This window comes from Sesamum indicum, linkage group LG10, assembly GCF_000512975.1.
Source record: "Sesamum indicum cultivar Zhongzhi No. 13 linkage group LG10, S_indicum_v1.0, whole genome shotgun sequence".
Taxonomy (NCBI): Eukaryota; Viridiplantae; Streptophyta; class Magnoliopsida; order Lamiales; family Pedaliaceae; genus Sesamum; species Sesamum indicum.
In genome coordinates, this window is record NC_026154.1 from 2,269,039 (window position 1) to 2,284,439 (window position 15,401).

Consider the following 15,401-nt stretch of genomic DNA (forward strand, 5'->3'; position numbering starts at 1 on the left):
ATACTATACATGTTAAACAAACAGAGAGTGTGCAAATTGATGAGAAGCTGACTTATGAGCCATGTTAATTGCTATAACTCATCACACAGAATTAATCATCAAGAAATTAATTATTATAAGAGATATTGATTCGATCGTTCTGAAATAACAAAGTGGAAATACAACTATGGCAGCACTACTGCAAATAACATTCTACTTCTGCAGCTACCATATATATATTAATCTATATATATGTGTCAGAACTAATACAAAATTTCATATTACATGCTATAAAACAATTGATATAAAACACACACACACACACAGAAATTAAAACTCTTGTATGTATTTGTTGCAAAGACAGTAGAATTAACAAGGAGAATTCCAAGCAAACCATTTCTATTATTGCAAATTGAACTGCTGCAGGAAGGAAAAGCATACAAGTTAAATATATATATATATATATATATACATATACATAAAACTCTCTCTGTCTCTCTCTCTCTCTATATATATATATATATATGGCTACACATAATCCTATGTCTAAATTAATACAACATAGAAACTGATAATTTTTTCTTCTGGAAATTTTACCTTATCTCTGAGTCAGTACAGTATGGCGGGTGGATGTCCCCAACCGTATGCATCATGATTCATCTGCCCTCCATTTGGCATTAAATTTGGTGTCAAATTGTAAATTGGCAAAGATGAGGGGTCACCCATCCCATGCTGATGCTGCTGTTGTCCTCCCATTCCCGGTGGAGAACCGGCTGCACCACCACTCCCCCCTCCCCCCTGCTGGCCTGAGCTCCCACCCTCCTCCTCCTCTTCAAGAGGCAATCTCTCGTAGGTTGCATTAGCAAAAGTTGCCGCAATCACCATTACGGGCCCTGCTGCCACCAGTGGCCCCACCACACTTCCCCCCACCACCTGCCCCTGTCCACCGGCCAAGTAAACCGTTAAACCGGTGGCTCCTGGCGGCGCTGGACCTGGCAGAAAAGCCCCGGTTAAAGAAAGTATCTCGAACCGGCCATGGAGAGCAACCGCCGCACCCGGCGCAGCAGGCTGCCGTATAGTGACGTTGGCGACTGAACCGTTGCCGCTGAGCACACAGACGCCGCGCTGGCGGCGGCGTGCGAACTGGGCTATGCTCTCCGCCACGTCGGTGCCGCCGGCAATTTCCATGACGTGGCTGCGTAAGGCGTTGGGGCTGTCCCGGGTTACGAAAATCGGAGGTTTCGGTTTGTTCTTCGAACCAGGAGGTCGGCCGCGGGGGCGGCGGTTGCCCACTTCCACGGCACCTTCTCTCGGCTCCTTGATGGAGAGCTCCATTTCTCGCTTGCTACTCACCAGGGATGCCGGTTCAATCCCCGGCAAGCCCACCTGAACTCCAGTCCACCACCGATTTGCCAGGCTTGCAAATTTTGATCGATCGATCGGATTATGAGCTGGAAACGAAGAAGAAAGATCTATAATTACTTTGTGGGTTGATCTTCGTTTTTCGTTCAACTCTTTTGACAATTGACTATGACCCCAAACAGAAAATTCAAAACCCTAGTACCACTTGTTCTTAATATATATGATCTAATACAAAGTAAAAATTACAAGAATTGGAGCTTGGAATATTGCTCATATTATAGTCTATGAACTGAAAAGAAATCAAATGAGTGATCTAAGTGGAGAAAAGAAACCCTAATCGGATTGCAGTATCAAGAACAAAGGAGAAGAGAGAATAAAGAAGGCAGAAATATATATAATTTATTGGAAGGCTAATGCTATAGTACTATATACTATGCTCTATCTTTTCCTATGTTTTCATATGCCCGTTTAGTGATTTGGAGACCTAAAGTTATTCTTTATTATAATATATAGGATTTAAAAAAGTATATATTTTTAGTCTAATTACTTATTCGATAATTTAATTATTTCTTTTTTGATAAATTTATTTTTATATGTGAATTCTCACACGTTAATGTATGTGATAAGATATATATTTATTTTTCTAAAGATAAATTGGTCAAAAAAAAATATTTAACTTGAAATAAATAGATTATAAATCAATATAGGATAAATAAAAATTTTTGTTTAACTTTTCTGCTAATATCAACTACTTTCATAAATTTTGACTAATGGAGAAATATATTTATTATAATAATCAAGAATACTACTAAATATAATTTTTCAAATTACATATGATTATATGTAATTGTACGAAACCTCAAAGGAGGCGGTGTATTTATCCCTTGTATGTTTTTTTAATTAATAGTTCCATAAATACCTTTTAACTAATGCACTTTTAAGATTCATTCATTTTATCAATTTTGATTATTTAATTAGTCGTTGTTGCACGCAATCCCCGTATGAATTATGAAAAAGATATAAAAAAATTATGAGATTAAGATATAAAAAAATTCAAAGTATGAGATTAAGACAAAAAATTATGAAAAGATATAAACGCAGTTTAAGATGAGAAAGAAAAAAATATGTGATAAGAAATAAATGTACGGTATGATGAGAGACAAAAAAAAATAATTTGAACTTATAAATTTATTAAAAATGAGGAAATTTGTGAGTGAAAAGAAAAATATGAAAAAGGTGAGAAAAAATATGGGGTAGTGGGTTGAGAGATATGGAATAGTGGTCGAAAGGGAAGAAAAGTTTAATTATAAAATAGTTAAAAAAATATTTAAATTAATATTTATGGATCATTTTTTTTAAAAAAAATAGAATGAATTAAAATATAAATTAGGACAATAAAAAATTGATAAGATCAGATTTTATTTTATATAATATAGATGATAAAAAAAATCAAATTATACATATGCATCTAATGGATTATGCTCACTCCCCGGTGGAGCTATTGATTTGTGTGTAAAATTTAGGGGTGAGCTTGCACATAAATTAGGGTTTAAGAATGGGTGGGGTCCTGTTAGAGTGGGCAGGTGGAGAGCACGTCGCTGTCTCGTGCCCCGACATATCAGACGGAGGCCGGACCTCCATTGCGCAGACGCACGAACATGTAATACACACCCACACACTAGTAGTATTAATTTTTTTTTAAAAAAAAATAAAGACACATTTTGAGGATTAAAATTAGTTATTTTAAAACCCTCACACTTAATTTTTTTTTCTTTTTGTATAGAAATAATAGCGTTTGAATGAAAAAATGAAAATTTTGTATATCAATAACAGAAACAACAATAGCCATAATAATAAAAAATGAAAATTTTGTTGGAGAGATTTTGATCAGATAAAGAATAACCTATAAAATAAATATTAGCACCTCGATATATATTTAAATTAGTAGTAATTTCATGAGATGAATATATAAACCAAAGAAATAAGAGAAACTCTTAAGTGAAAATATCGGGCAACATTCTTATTTCGTAAAAAAAGTTACGGTCCCAAAATAAATTCTTGATGGTGCTAAATTAATAGTTCGAATTCGCCAATAAAAGCCTTACTTGAATGGTGATATTTTGAGTTCGAATCCCATATATTAACGTATGTTTGTTAATTTAAAAATATTAATGTATTAAATAAAATATTTAAATTTAAATGTATTAAATAATTGTGTAATGAATCTAATGTTTATCGAAAAAATTAACAATTATAATCGAAGATGAAATGAGTTGGAATAAGGGCGACAGAACAGAAGGCGCATTCCGACATCATTGAGAATCACAATCACTCAAAAATTCGAGTTCCACTATACTAAACAAAACCAAACCACAATTAATTAATTAATTACCTTTTGCTTTCTTCGATGTCTACTCTTTCTCCAATGTTGTCACAAAAATAATGAAAAATACTTAGCTAAATAAATTTTTGGTCTAATTAAATTAATTATGAGGTAATTGTGATGTAATTGATATTTTTTTTTTGTTATATACAAATTATACTGTAAATATATTGTATTTTCTCTATATTTTAGGAAAATAGCTTGAAATCTCCCTGTATTATATTTATAGGCAAAAAACTCTCCATGTTATTCTAAAAATATAGTAAGATACTCCCTCTCCATCAAAAACTAACAGAGAGTGAGCCACACGCATAGTTTGTACGAGTTATTTTTATTTTTTATTACCTTTTTCTCCATTGGTGATGGACGATGAAGATCACGACCTTCATCGCCCAAAACCTAAGCATTAGGGGCGACATCACCCTGAATTTGGGTGACAGCCATCACCTAGATCCATGGTGATGTCGTCCCCCATGGTCGCGTCACTCTCTTTGTGCGTGGGAGACGTTGCCGTCGTCTAGTCTGGGTGGCAATGGCTTTGCCGCCCATGTAATGGTGGTCGTCGCCGCTACGGATACATATTATGTTATAATATATATATATAGTGTTATATAAATATATAAATAAAAAATATATTTAAATTACTTAAGATCTGGATTATTTATTTTTTATATTCAAAAATTAATAGTTGTTATAAGAAAGATATAATGGTCAATTCAAAAAAACTTTAATGTCGTGAGGACTTACCTAACGGAAGGGGAGAGAGTATGCAACACTTTGTAAAGCTCAAAGTTTTTTGTCTATTTTTTTAATACAGAAAATTTTTAACTAAATTTTAAAAATACATGAAAGTATTATATAATTTATCCTATAATTTATTTAAATTTGACCAATACAATTTGAATTAAATTTTTCCCAAAAAAAACCCACTGATCTCCACATCTCCCGAGTTACGCGCACGCCTTTTATAAGCGTTGGACGAAAAAAAGTACACAGATTCACAACTTCACTAGTACCCCAGCTCATGAATACGTACCGTATATGATGTACACGGTTGAAGATGTATAATTCCCGTAATAGCCTTAATGACTGATAACAAGACATGTATAATTGATATATGTGTTGGGCAAATTGCCATTGTACAAGCTAATCGGGGTATCCAAATTTTTTTCCAGATAACGGATCAGGCCCCAGAGCGGTGGTCCATAATCAAGTTGGTATCGGCCTATCGGGCCATTTGCAGATAACAGGTCATGCAATATCGGTGACCAACCCAACACGCATTTTACCTAATTCCACATCAGTTCATGCAATATCGGGCCGATCAAACGCAGATTGAGCCATTCATGGGAAATTCCTTAATACTAAGTTTAGAGGTGAAAGATGAGCCGAATTATTGAAGATTTAATTGAAATGGATGGGGAAAAGGCCAATTATTTGAGCTAGATTCATTAAACTAGAACAAGATGTTTCATATGATAATTTTAAAGTTTGGTTTGATTGGATTTATAAGAATAATAACAAAGATCAAAACTATTGAGCGCAGCTTGTTTAAATCCGGACTTGGATTAATATCATTTTGACAATTCCAGTTCGGATGTCGCAAGCAAGACAACTGAATTCTGACAGAGAGATGGAAACTGTTGTATCTCATTCTCAGACAAAAGAAAAAGAACTGAAACTCAGCACAAAGAAGCCAGCATTTCAAACAGTAAAAAACTATCTAAGAATTTTACATAGTTATACAAAGGCAATGAGCATTTGAAGAAAGGGATTCAATATCATAACTTGCAAGTATTTACTCTCAGAGCCAAACATATCAATGTCTTACAATCAAATACAGAAATCAAGTCTATTTTACAATAGACATCTTTGATATACAAAGCTCTGATATTCACAACGTGTAGAAGAACTATCATCGATCTACGTTATCATACAGCACGAGCGTGGAAAGTTAAGAAAATGACGACCAATGACTAAAAGCAGTGTAATCAAAACCTGAGCAAAGAATCAAGGATGAAATGAAGCACCGACTTGCAATTGCCACTCCATGCAGTCTTCTAAATCGAAACTACTAGCACAATCCAACAATGCATTTTGTTGTTGCTCGTATCGACATATGTAATTTAAACCAACAAGTAACTCGCATATGGATGCCTCCGTCTTTTCTCGATCAGCGAAATATATTGTCTGAAGCAAAAGAACGTTCGTCCTCGTGACAATTTGCTGTTGCTCGAAGTTACGCTCGCTTTGCCACCTGATCATGTTGTGTGCTAATGGGGCGAGCCACTTAAGCATTACATCGAGCCGTTCCCTCCAGTCATGGGCTAGAGGAGCATCATAAATAGCCAAATCTTTTATGTAAGACTTCAAACTAGTCTTCAATGTCTTTCTCAGGCTCGTTGGGAGCATCTGATAGAGATCATCTCTAGCCTCATCACCAACCAGATGTGGGTAGCGGAGCAGTTTCTCTAAGACAATGATTACGTTGGCATAGTGCAAGGCTAAAGCAGAGCCTCCTACAGTAGTAGGAGGCGCGTAAACCAGCAGACTACTCTTCGGACTGAACTTTGAGCCATCTATCAGACTGCCATTCGACTGCCTCTGGCCTCCATTGAAAGGATTGGAATTGATGGCATGAATAAAACAACCGGATAGATTCGGATGCTCTCTCTTAGCAACACTTGGCACACTAAAATGGCCCGAAACTTGACTACTTTGATCATCATAACTCACATGATCGTCGTCATCATCCACCTTGGAAGCAGAACTACTGAGACTTAAACATTCCATAAACATCCTCCCCGGTCCTGTACCACAAGCAAAATTGAAATCTTCTGGACGAAACAAGCGTCCATCATTCTTCTGGATTCCCACTTTGGGTCTTAAGCTTAGGGTTCTCTTCTCCAATCCTTCTTTTACAATTGGCCCTGAATGACAATAATCATCATGCTTGGACGAAATGGACTTTGTCAAACTACCATCCTTTTGGATCACTCTCCCTACATCCAACTGACCTGATTTCTGCCCAGGGTTCTGCTTCACACGCCTCAAACTCCCGCTAAGACCAACTTGTGATCCCAAAATTGAAGCACTAGAAACATCCCCTCTTGAATAGGCATCTCCAAACACAACATACATACGTGCACAAATTGTACACACAGTTCTTGCCAACAGCTCAACAATCTTATCATACGTCTGGTTCCAGAGCGAAACATCCTTTAAATGACTCACATCTTGCTTCTGCCATGTCAACTTCTGCTCAAAAGCTTTCCTACTCTCCTCATGCTGGTTCTGCTGAAACTTTTTGGTGGCAACCTCAAGTTCATTCATGACCTCCATTTCGGTGTACAAACTGGCTGTGGAACTCACATATCGCTCCATTTTCCTAACCATACTCTCCATATCCTTCACCAGAAACCCCAGCTCCTTAATATCAATCATCCCAGAAACAATATCCCCATAAACATGCTCAAACCCCTGCAGTGCTGGGATTGTACATTTCTTCCCTAACCTAGACACCACGCCAGCAACCCTATTCAAATCATCAAATTTCTCCACAAGGGCCAGCTCTAAGAGCTGCTTTTCATCACTAGATACAAGGGTTCTTATCCCCTCGGATTTTAAGATCTCATTCTTGAGCTTAAGGATCTCACTATCAGTCAAAGATTTGTGCAAATGAATAATCTTGGACATTACATTAGCTACTTCAAAAGACAGTATCCCAATAGTTTGTCTCTCTTGAACTCCCTGTTTTTTGTTTGAGGATTTTGTCGAATTCTCAAGATATAAAGCATGCTTTAAATTGCTACTCACCTGATTACCCATTTTCAATATCCAAAGCTCCGCAACCATCTCTGCCTCCTTCCGCCAACAGGATCTGAAATACAGGTTGCCCACTTCAGATCTGGCCAGCACTTCTCCACTAGTATTCGACCATCAAATGCTGCTAGCTAAGTCTCACACGCGTACTCGAAATTTTTTGCCAAGATTGTATCTTTAGCTTGAAAAAGCAAAAGGGCATTGAAGGGTCATGAATTTATGTCAAGAAAAGTGCAAACAAGAAGCCCAGAAGAAGAAAATGCGCGTGAGTGTGTGAAATCGGAGGTTTCAGCAGGCGTGGGAGAAAAGAATGAGAGTTGTGTGAAGGAGTGTAGTGTAATTGATTGATGAACAGAGGAGTGGAAAGAAAGAAGATTGGAGGGAAAAGAAAAGGAGGAGGAGATTTGATTGAGATTAAGGGCAACTTTTCCAATGCACTGTGTTGTGTGTGTGTGTGTGTGTGTGTGTGTTTGGGAGAGATTTGTAATGATTTATTTCAAAAAGGTAAGGAGGGCAGTTTGAAGAAGATGGCCCTCATCACTGTCTGAGAAATTCAAGTCTGCAACTTTCAGTTTGTTTTCTTGGTTTTTCCCTTTTTCCTCTTGTGTTTTTTGGCCATGCTTAATTTTTTACTATTTTCATTTTTATTTATAAAAATCAGTATGTGAATCTTTTAAATTTGTAGCCAAAATTGAAGTCCATGACTATAACGTCATGGGTTCAAATTCAAAATTCACCAACACGTTTGGATATTATTTTAATTTCATAACAGGTGTAAATTTTATATAAAAATAGTAATTTGATAGTAATGACTAATTTATCATTATTATAGTTATCGATTTTGTTAGATATAAATATTTGATATTAATAAATTTAATTTTATTTACTCAAAATAAAATAATAATCCATCCCCCCGGAAGAATCTTTTAAAATTGTTTGTGGAGATATCCTTTTGACCTTTTTTTTTTTTTTTTTCTACTTTTATTTTCAAGATTTAGCCACATAAGGAAATTTGAAAATAATGGTCAAAATCTTACAAGAAAATGTGTAAGAATTAAGATGAGACACTTTTACAGGTTTGCATTTATGAAGATGATTCAAATGGAATGGGCAGAGAGCTGGTAATCTTCAACTCCAAATCAATATACATTTTCAATTTATGTCTTCCATTAAAAATAGGGGTTGGATATTTACCTACCTACAGTAAAATGGTTGGACTGTCTTTAGTAAGCCATATGCATATATGTGTGCGAGTTAGATACTCAAAATTAAATTCATCCAACATGTTTGAGGCCTCTCCTAACCCAAAATTCTAATCATGTTTGGTAAAAAAAAAAAATTCAAAAAATTTTGAAAAAAATAAGTAAAATTATATTTCACAATTTAAAAGAGTATTTTGGTCAGTTCACCATAAAAATAAATGAAAACTTAATGTAGACTAATGATTGGGCTAACAGTTAGACGACTGTTAAAAGTTAGGAGTATTGATAATTTTTCAAACAATAAAAAATATTTAAAATTATGACAAATTTTAAAGAAGCTCGTTATAATTTACTCATTATATGATAAGTGTAATAATTGAAAATGGGTCAAAATTTATTACAGCATTTTACTTGTTGATGTAAATTGAAAACAAGTTCTTTATATCTTTAATTTTTTTCAAGTTGCAATATAAAAAAAAAAAAAAAACACACAAAGTTACCTCCATACAAGAAAAGACAAAAATTAGGTTGAATCACATCTGCCCCAATTCTTGTGAAGAATTACGTTGAGCCCCACAGCTTGTCTGAAATAACATCCAAAGTGCATGTACTTGGGGGCTGCCTGCAAATAATACTTTTATCTGGTCAGAAAAGTGAAAACACCATTTTAGGGGAACAAAGTCTGAACAAATTCTAGCAAACAAAATCGGAAAGTGAATGGCAGTTAAAAGTGCTGCACCACATAAAATCCATCATGAAGCTGTTGAGGTCAATGGCATAAAGAGAAACTATTAATTTTATATTTTTCAACTTTTTATTAATATTAATCTTAGGTAATATTTTCAATTTAACTTGTAACTACTACCACTATCTATTTCTTTTTTCTTTATATTTCAAGAAAGACGTTAAAGTACCGGTATAACATTTTGTAACGATCAGATTCTTTTAATTGAGTCTATAAATTTAACTCAATTTAATTTTTTATTTATTTAAAAAAAATAGAGGGAGAGAGATTAAGTATGAAACGTAACACGGGATCTTAGAATATCATATTCGGACTGGATTTTTGACAAACCTACGAATACTAAAATTGAAAAAATAAAGAAAAAAAAAAAGGAATATGGGAAAGGGGAAAGAAATTAAAATTTTTCTTTGGGTTGTGAACTAAAATGGAATGTGAAAGGAGGAAAAGATTATGGAATCTTGAATTCTAACATCCCTTTTCACAATTCTGACTAACTTGGAAGGGTGAGTGGATGAGATTGGGAGTGAATGGGTTTATTACAAGAAAAGGCCAAATTAGCAGATGGAAACTTGTCTAAGTTATGGGGTTGTAATGTCAAAAAGTAAGTAATAGTTGGAGTTGGTGACTTTGCTCTCACAAAAGACAAACCCTACTTACAACACTTGATAGGGATATATATATATATATATCCCATGACAACAACAAATGACAAAGGTAAGAAACCTGTAACACCTATTTATACTAGTTTTGATATTTAATACAATTGTGGATTTGGCAAAACTAATGCCATTATACTTGAGCATCTTATCATGTGAAAATATAATTATTTGGTGATTCAAATATCATGTGATGTGCACTCTCTGTGCTTGGGGGTAAATTATAGCTGCTTCATGTAAGGTTTGTATAAATTTCTTTTTTTTTTAGATAAAAGGGATGAACTATTATTAATTGAAATAAGTAGATTATAAGTACCATTATTTCTGACGACATTAATATCTAACAAAGACTATTACAATAGTCATATCATGTTCAATATCACCTACCGTTATAGTAGATAACAACTGTTGTTATACAGCAGACAACATCCCATGCACCTGGTGAGATTTGAACTTATAACCTCTAAAATCATGAGACATCAATTTCTCCAACTGAGTTAAGCCTCATTGGCTTAAAGTTTGCATAGTATTGTTGTTCGAAAAATTACAAATACTTTCCACAAATGAAAAAATAATTCATTGGCCCCTAACGTTGAGGGGGAAACTGCTTTACCCTTGTTGATTTTCTTTTTTTTTTTATTATTATTATTAAAAAAAAGAGAATGTTTGAAAAACTGTAAAAAAAAAAATATATTAGGGTGTATAAAGTAAATATCCATAGAGCATATTGATTCATAAATTTTTTGTAAAAAAATTTAAAATATATATAAAAATTATAATTTATAATTCAAAAAAAAATATTTTGGTCAGTTCATCATAAAAATTAGTTAGAAACCTAATAGAGACTAACGGAGTGGACTTTGCTAAAACAAATGTTAAAATCCAAAAGTATTTGTAATTTCTCAAATAACGAGAAGTTATTTATAATTATGTCAAATATCATAAGAAGTGGTTGTAATTTAGCCTTGTTTACAAAATAAGATGTAATATAATATATTGATTATGTCCGAATTAATGAAGTATAACATTATCCGAATACTTGTGCTGTTGAGTAATAAATATACATGGAATAGTTAGTAATAGGGTGAATTTTACGCAATAATTCAGATGTATAAATATTAAGACTGTGTGTTTAATATTTAAATTTTAGCTAAATTTCGAATTATTTTTGGGTATCAGGTCTCCAAGATCAGTTAAATGGAGTTGGGCGACATTAAAATAAAACGTAATTATTCTCTTTAATTAGGTTAATTACAGGACTAGTCATCAGCTCCATATATAAATTAATTGACTGGAGTCAACATGGGCGTCAATCATGTGTTGGTGTTGAGAAAGTTGGATAAATAACCCTCCCAAAAGTCTTCAATTTGTTAACAACTACTATATACTGCCAAACATGAATTTAAATAGCTACCATCCACAAATATCCAAACTAAATTGTACATTTATGTCTTCTTTTTGTACTTTGAGGAATAATATGAATATTTGACAAGTCCATGTGCCCACGGAATTATTAATACTACAAAATAATAAGTTATAATATGAAAATTGTCACTAATATAGTTATCATGATAATAAATCTGTTACAATTGTCGATAGCGATAATTTATATAAATTCTTTTTACTAATAAGTAATGAGTTATATATTGGTAAATAATATATGTAGATATATATCTTTATTTTTTTAATAAATGATAATTAAATTATAATCTCAATATATATATCAATCAGTATTTCAATGTATCCATCAATAACATTCAAACTACAAAACTAACAATAAGATAATAAACTCACGTAAGATAAAAAAAACACTCACATGTTAAATGAAACTTGAATCACAACGGCGTACGTGTTCGTCGTGTCTCAATTTTAATCATCATGTCATGACCTCATCTGTAGTATATCTTTAGTGCCAATTTTAAAAGGGTAAATTACAACGGTCTATCTTAAAATTTATCAGAATTATAAATGTCCTAACAAATACCTCCTTGTGACAGATCATTGTAGAGGGTATTTATAATTTCAAATGGATATTTACAATTTTTCAAACAACGAGAAGATATTTATAATTATAACGAACTTACGAGAGCCCATTATAATTTACGTGCCCATTTTAAAATTAATAATTGATATTTTTGTCACTAATATTAAACTTTTGTTGGTTGTATGATTCAAATGATAAAGATCCTTATGATAATTGAATGTACACATATAAATATATATATTACAATTTTTATATATAACTATTTTCTTCAACAATTATTAAAAAAAAAAAACCGTGATCCTATAGATAGAAGAAGATATAAAGCAACATGTTTGTATTATTTTTTTGGTTTTGGATTTAGCCCTCTTTGTGTTGTAGATGGCAAGAGGAAAAGTAAAAGTCGTCCTACTGAAAATGAAATAAAGCAATTACAACAAATAAAATTGTATAACACGCTATATACATAAAAACGTTATAGACGCTTTTCAAATTGGACCATTTGACACTTTCTCAAGAATAAACTTAAGATAAAAATAAATAACTACTTAAAATACTTTTTTCTATGGGCAGCTGAACAAATAATTGTTGTTTCTCTTTGATGTTGGTCTCCATGAAGAATATGGTGAGCTTTGGAAAGTTGCAACTCTTTTAGTAGTTGTGGGAGTTGCCTATTAAAACAAGTGCAATTACATATTTCATTTTCACTTGCCAAATTTCAATAGTCACAATCTTGAATTTTTTTTTTTACACGGTTGTCTGAAGATTAGTTCTTGGTTGACCTACTCATCGAGGTATAATCAAATACATGTGTAATAACTATTTGATTGATTGGTAAAGTGTGAGCCGATTTTGAATTTTTAGTATTTCGGTTGTGTTTGTGTTTTTAATCGATAATTTGCATTTATAATTTTATAGATAGGAATGTACTGTAATTGGTTTTGAAGAAAATCATGTGATGTTCAGGTTTGTGAATTTGTAACTACGAAAAATATACGATAAACAACAATAAAATTTTATATATATAGGGATTTAATGTTAATTGAAACTACTGTATCGATCCATTCGAAAAAATCTAGAACCCCTTTGCCCTACTAGGGTATTTTGTGGTGGACCCCACATCAGTAGAAATCGACAATGAATATGTATATACTTGTCAGAATATCATTTTATAATAATATAATATTTTAGAAGAAAAATCGTCTAAAAAATTAAATTTGTGGCAATTGGACTTTGTTGAGTGATGTTTATATATATAACAAAAAATTATATATACTAAGTTGATGATTGCAATTATTAGCTCTTTCTACATAATCTTTTGGCCCCAAATCATTAGCTCAACTTTTAACATCTTTCATCTGAAGGAATGTTGAACTTTTCCTTATTAAAGTAAGAAAAGAAGAAGGCTATGATTTTTCTTTTAAATAATCAAAAGGATTTACCATTATCTATAACACATAGCACATTCTTTTAGGAAACAACCCACACACACACACACACAAAATGATAATGAGGGAAAGGAAAAGGTAAAAGGGCAAAAGAGAGGAGAAGGGGATAAGGGGTGGAGAACAGGAAAAACCAAGGAAATGAAGGGGAAAAAGGCAAACAAGGCATGTTTGGATCCATGCATATTCAACTTCCAATCCTCCAAGTTTTTTGTTTTTCGTCGATGCAGCCTAACTTAGTTGGCTAAAACAAGACTCTATGACTGTAACGTAATTTGTTTGAATCCTATTATTATATGGGTTGGTATTTTACTTTAATAATTAGTGAATCGATTATTATAATTATCAGTAATTGACGTCACGATATGATTGTAATAAACGAAATTTGAACACGTGAAAAAGCATCCTTGTTGGATTTGCATTAAAACAACCCTATTATGTGGGCTTTCTGTGGCCCCCAAATTGGGACAAAATCTGAAATGTCATGCAAACCTCCGGACAAGCCCATTGCTCCAATTTATGTATGATAACCTTAACTAAGCCCACGGAGTAGAATTCCCTTTTCCATTTTTCTTTTCTTTTTTGGTAATAAAAAGTATACACGGGACTCAAAAATTTTAATTGGATAAAGAAAAATCATCAATTAATGACAAGGTCCACAACCTTAGTACTCCACATCAATTATTTGAACTAGTCGTCAGTGCACACTCAATACGTTTGCAAAGACTGATGGAGACAGTCAATACATGAGCATACACATATTTGCAAATTCAAATTCCAACCTAATTGGACGATGATGGAAATAAAATAAACTTTACACATCACACAACCAATTCATTGAACTGCTTCTCACTTCCAATTCTAATTTCTTCCGTTTCCCAATGTTGTATATGCAGATTTTTTTTTTCTTTTTTTATTAATATAAATAAAAAAATTATAATAAAGCAATTTGTCAATTCAATTAGTATATCAATATGACTAATAATACTGTAATAACTCACATAAAATGAGACAAATTATCATACAAAAGTATGACAAATATTCACATGTTTAATGAGGCTGATACTCATAATATTGAATTTGTGCGTAGGTCCTCAATCTTAATTTTAACTAGTAACTTGAGTCATTATTTGTATTGTATACGTAGATTCAAAAAGTAACATTGGTTATTATGGTGAAGAAAAATGTCATTAAAAATTTTCTCCATGGCTAAACAAGTCATTTTGTCCCTTTTCTCGTCCTATCTCAACAAATATGGAAATGTTTAATGGTTGAGTCAGTTGTTCAATTTTCTATTATAAATCCTGTTCCACATACTACTTTATTTAATATTCACACGTTATTTTTTTTTTTATATAAATATGACATTGTGTGTTTTATTTTAGAAAAAAATTATATATTTACAGGGTCTATATTGAATAAAATAAAAGATAAAATAAATAAAAAATTCGATCATTGAGATGAGATTTTATGTTGGGAGTGGTTGAATATTTTGTGTCATTTTATGTGAATTTATTATAAGTTATTGTTAGAAGGTAAAGAAATAGAGATGAGAAGAAGGATTAGGGTTAAAAAAATTAAAAGTCTATTAAATCCTGAATTCATGTGGAGTAGTACAGTAAAAAATAGTTACCCCGAGCAAAAAAGATAAAGAGTTAAAACGAGTAACGGAAAAAAGCAACTGTCATCTCTCTAAACTTCCTGTGCAAACAAAAGGCACAAACGGCGCCGGCTCGTAATAGAACGGCGCCGCCGGGTGCTGCCACTCCTTCGTAACCACCACCGCTTTGTCGGCCACGGCAGCCGGTTCCTTCTTACTATTGCCC

At 32.9% G+C, this 15,401-nt stretch overlaps 3 protein-coding genes across 3 annotated transcripts in view; all 3 read right to left on the reverse strand.

Annotated features, from left to right (window-relative positions):
- On the reverse strand, positions 362-1,796 carry LOC105171715 (AT-hook motif nuclear-localized protein 20-like). Its single transcript, XM_011092919.2, has one exon. It carries the CDS (start codon positions 1,312-1,314, stop codon positions 589-591), a length of 726 nt encoding a protein of 241 aa, XP_011091221.1. The 5' UTR covers positions 1,315-1,796; the 3' UTR covers positions 362-588.
- Positions 5,544-8,149, reverse strand: LOC105171682. The gene has a single exon (XM_011092874.2). The coding sequence runs from the start codon at positions 7,577-7,579 to the stop codon at positions 5,735-5,737; it is 1,845 nt and encodes a 614-aa protein (XP_011091176.1). The 5' UTR covers positions 7,580-8,149; the 3' UTR covers positions 5,544-5,734.
- LOC105171684 (uncharacterized protein At4g14450, chloroplastic-like) overlaps positions 15,153-15,401 on the reverse strand; it is a 625-nt gene continuing 376 nt past the window's right edge. The window contains exon 2 of the mRNA XM_011092875.2: positions 15,153-15,372. Coding sequence (XP_011091177.1) covers positions 15,260-15,372 — 113 coding nt within the window. The 3' untranslated portion in view covers positions 15,153-15,259. The remainder of the gene's footprint in view (positions 15,373-15,401) is intronic.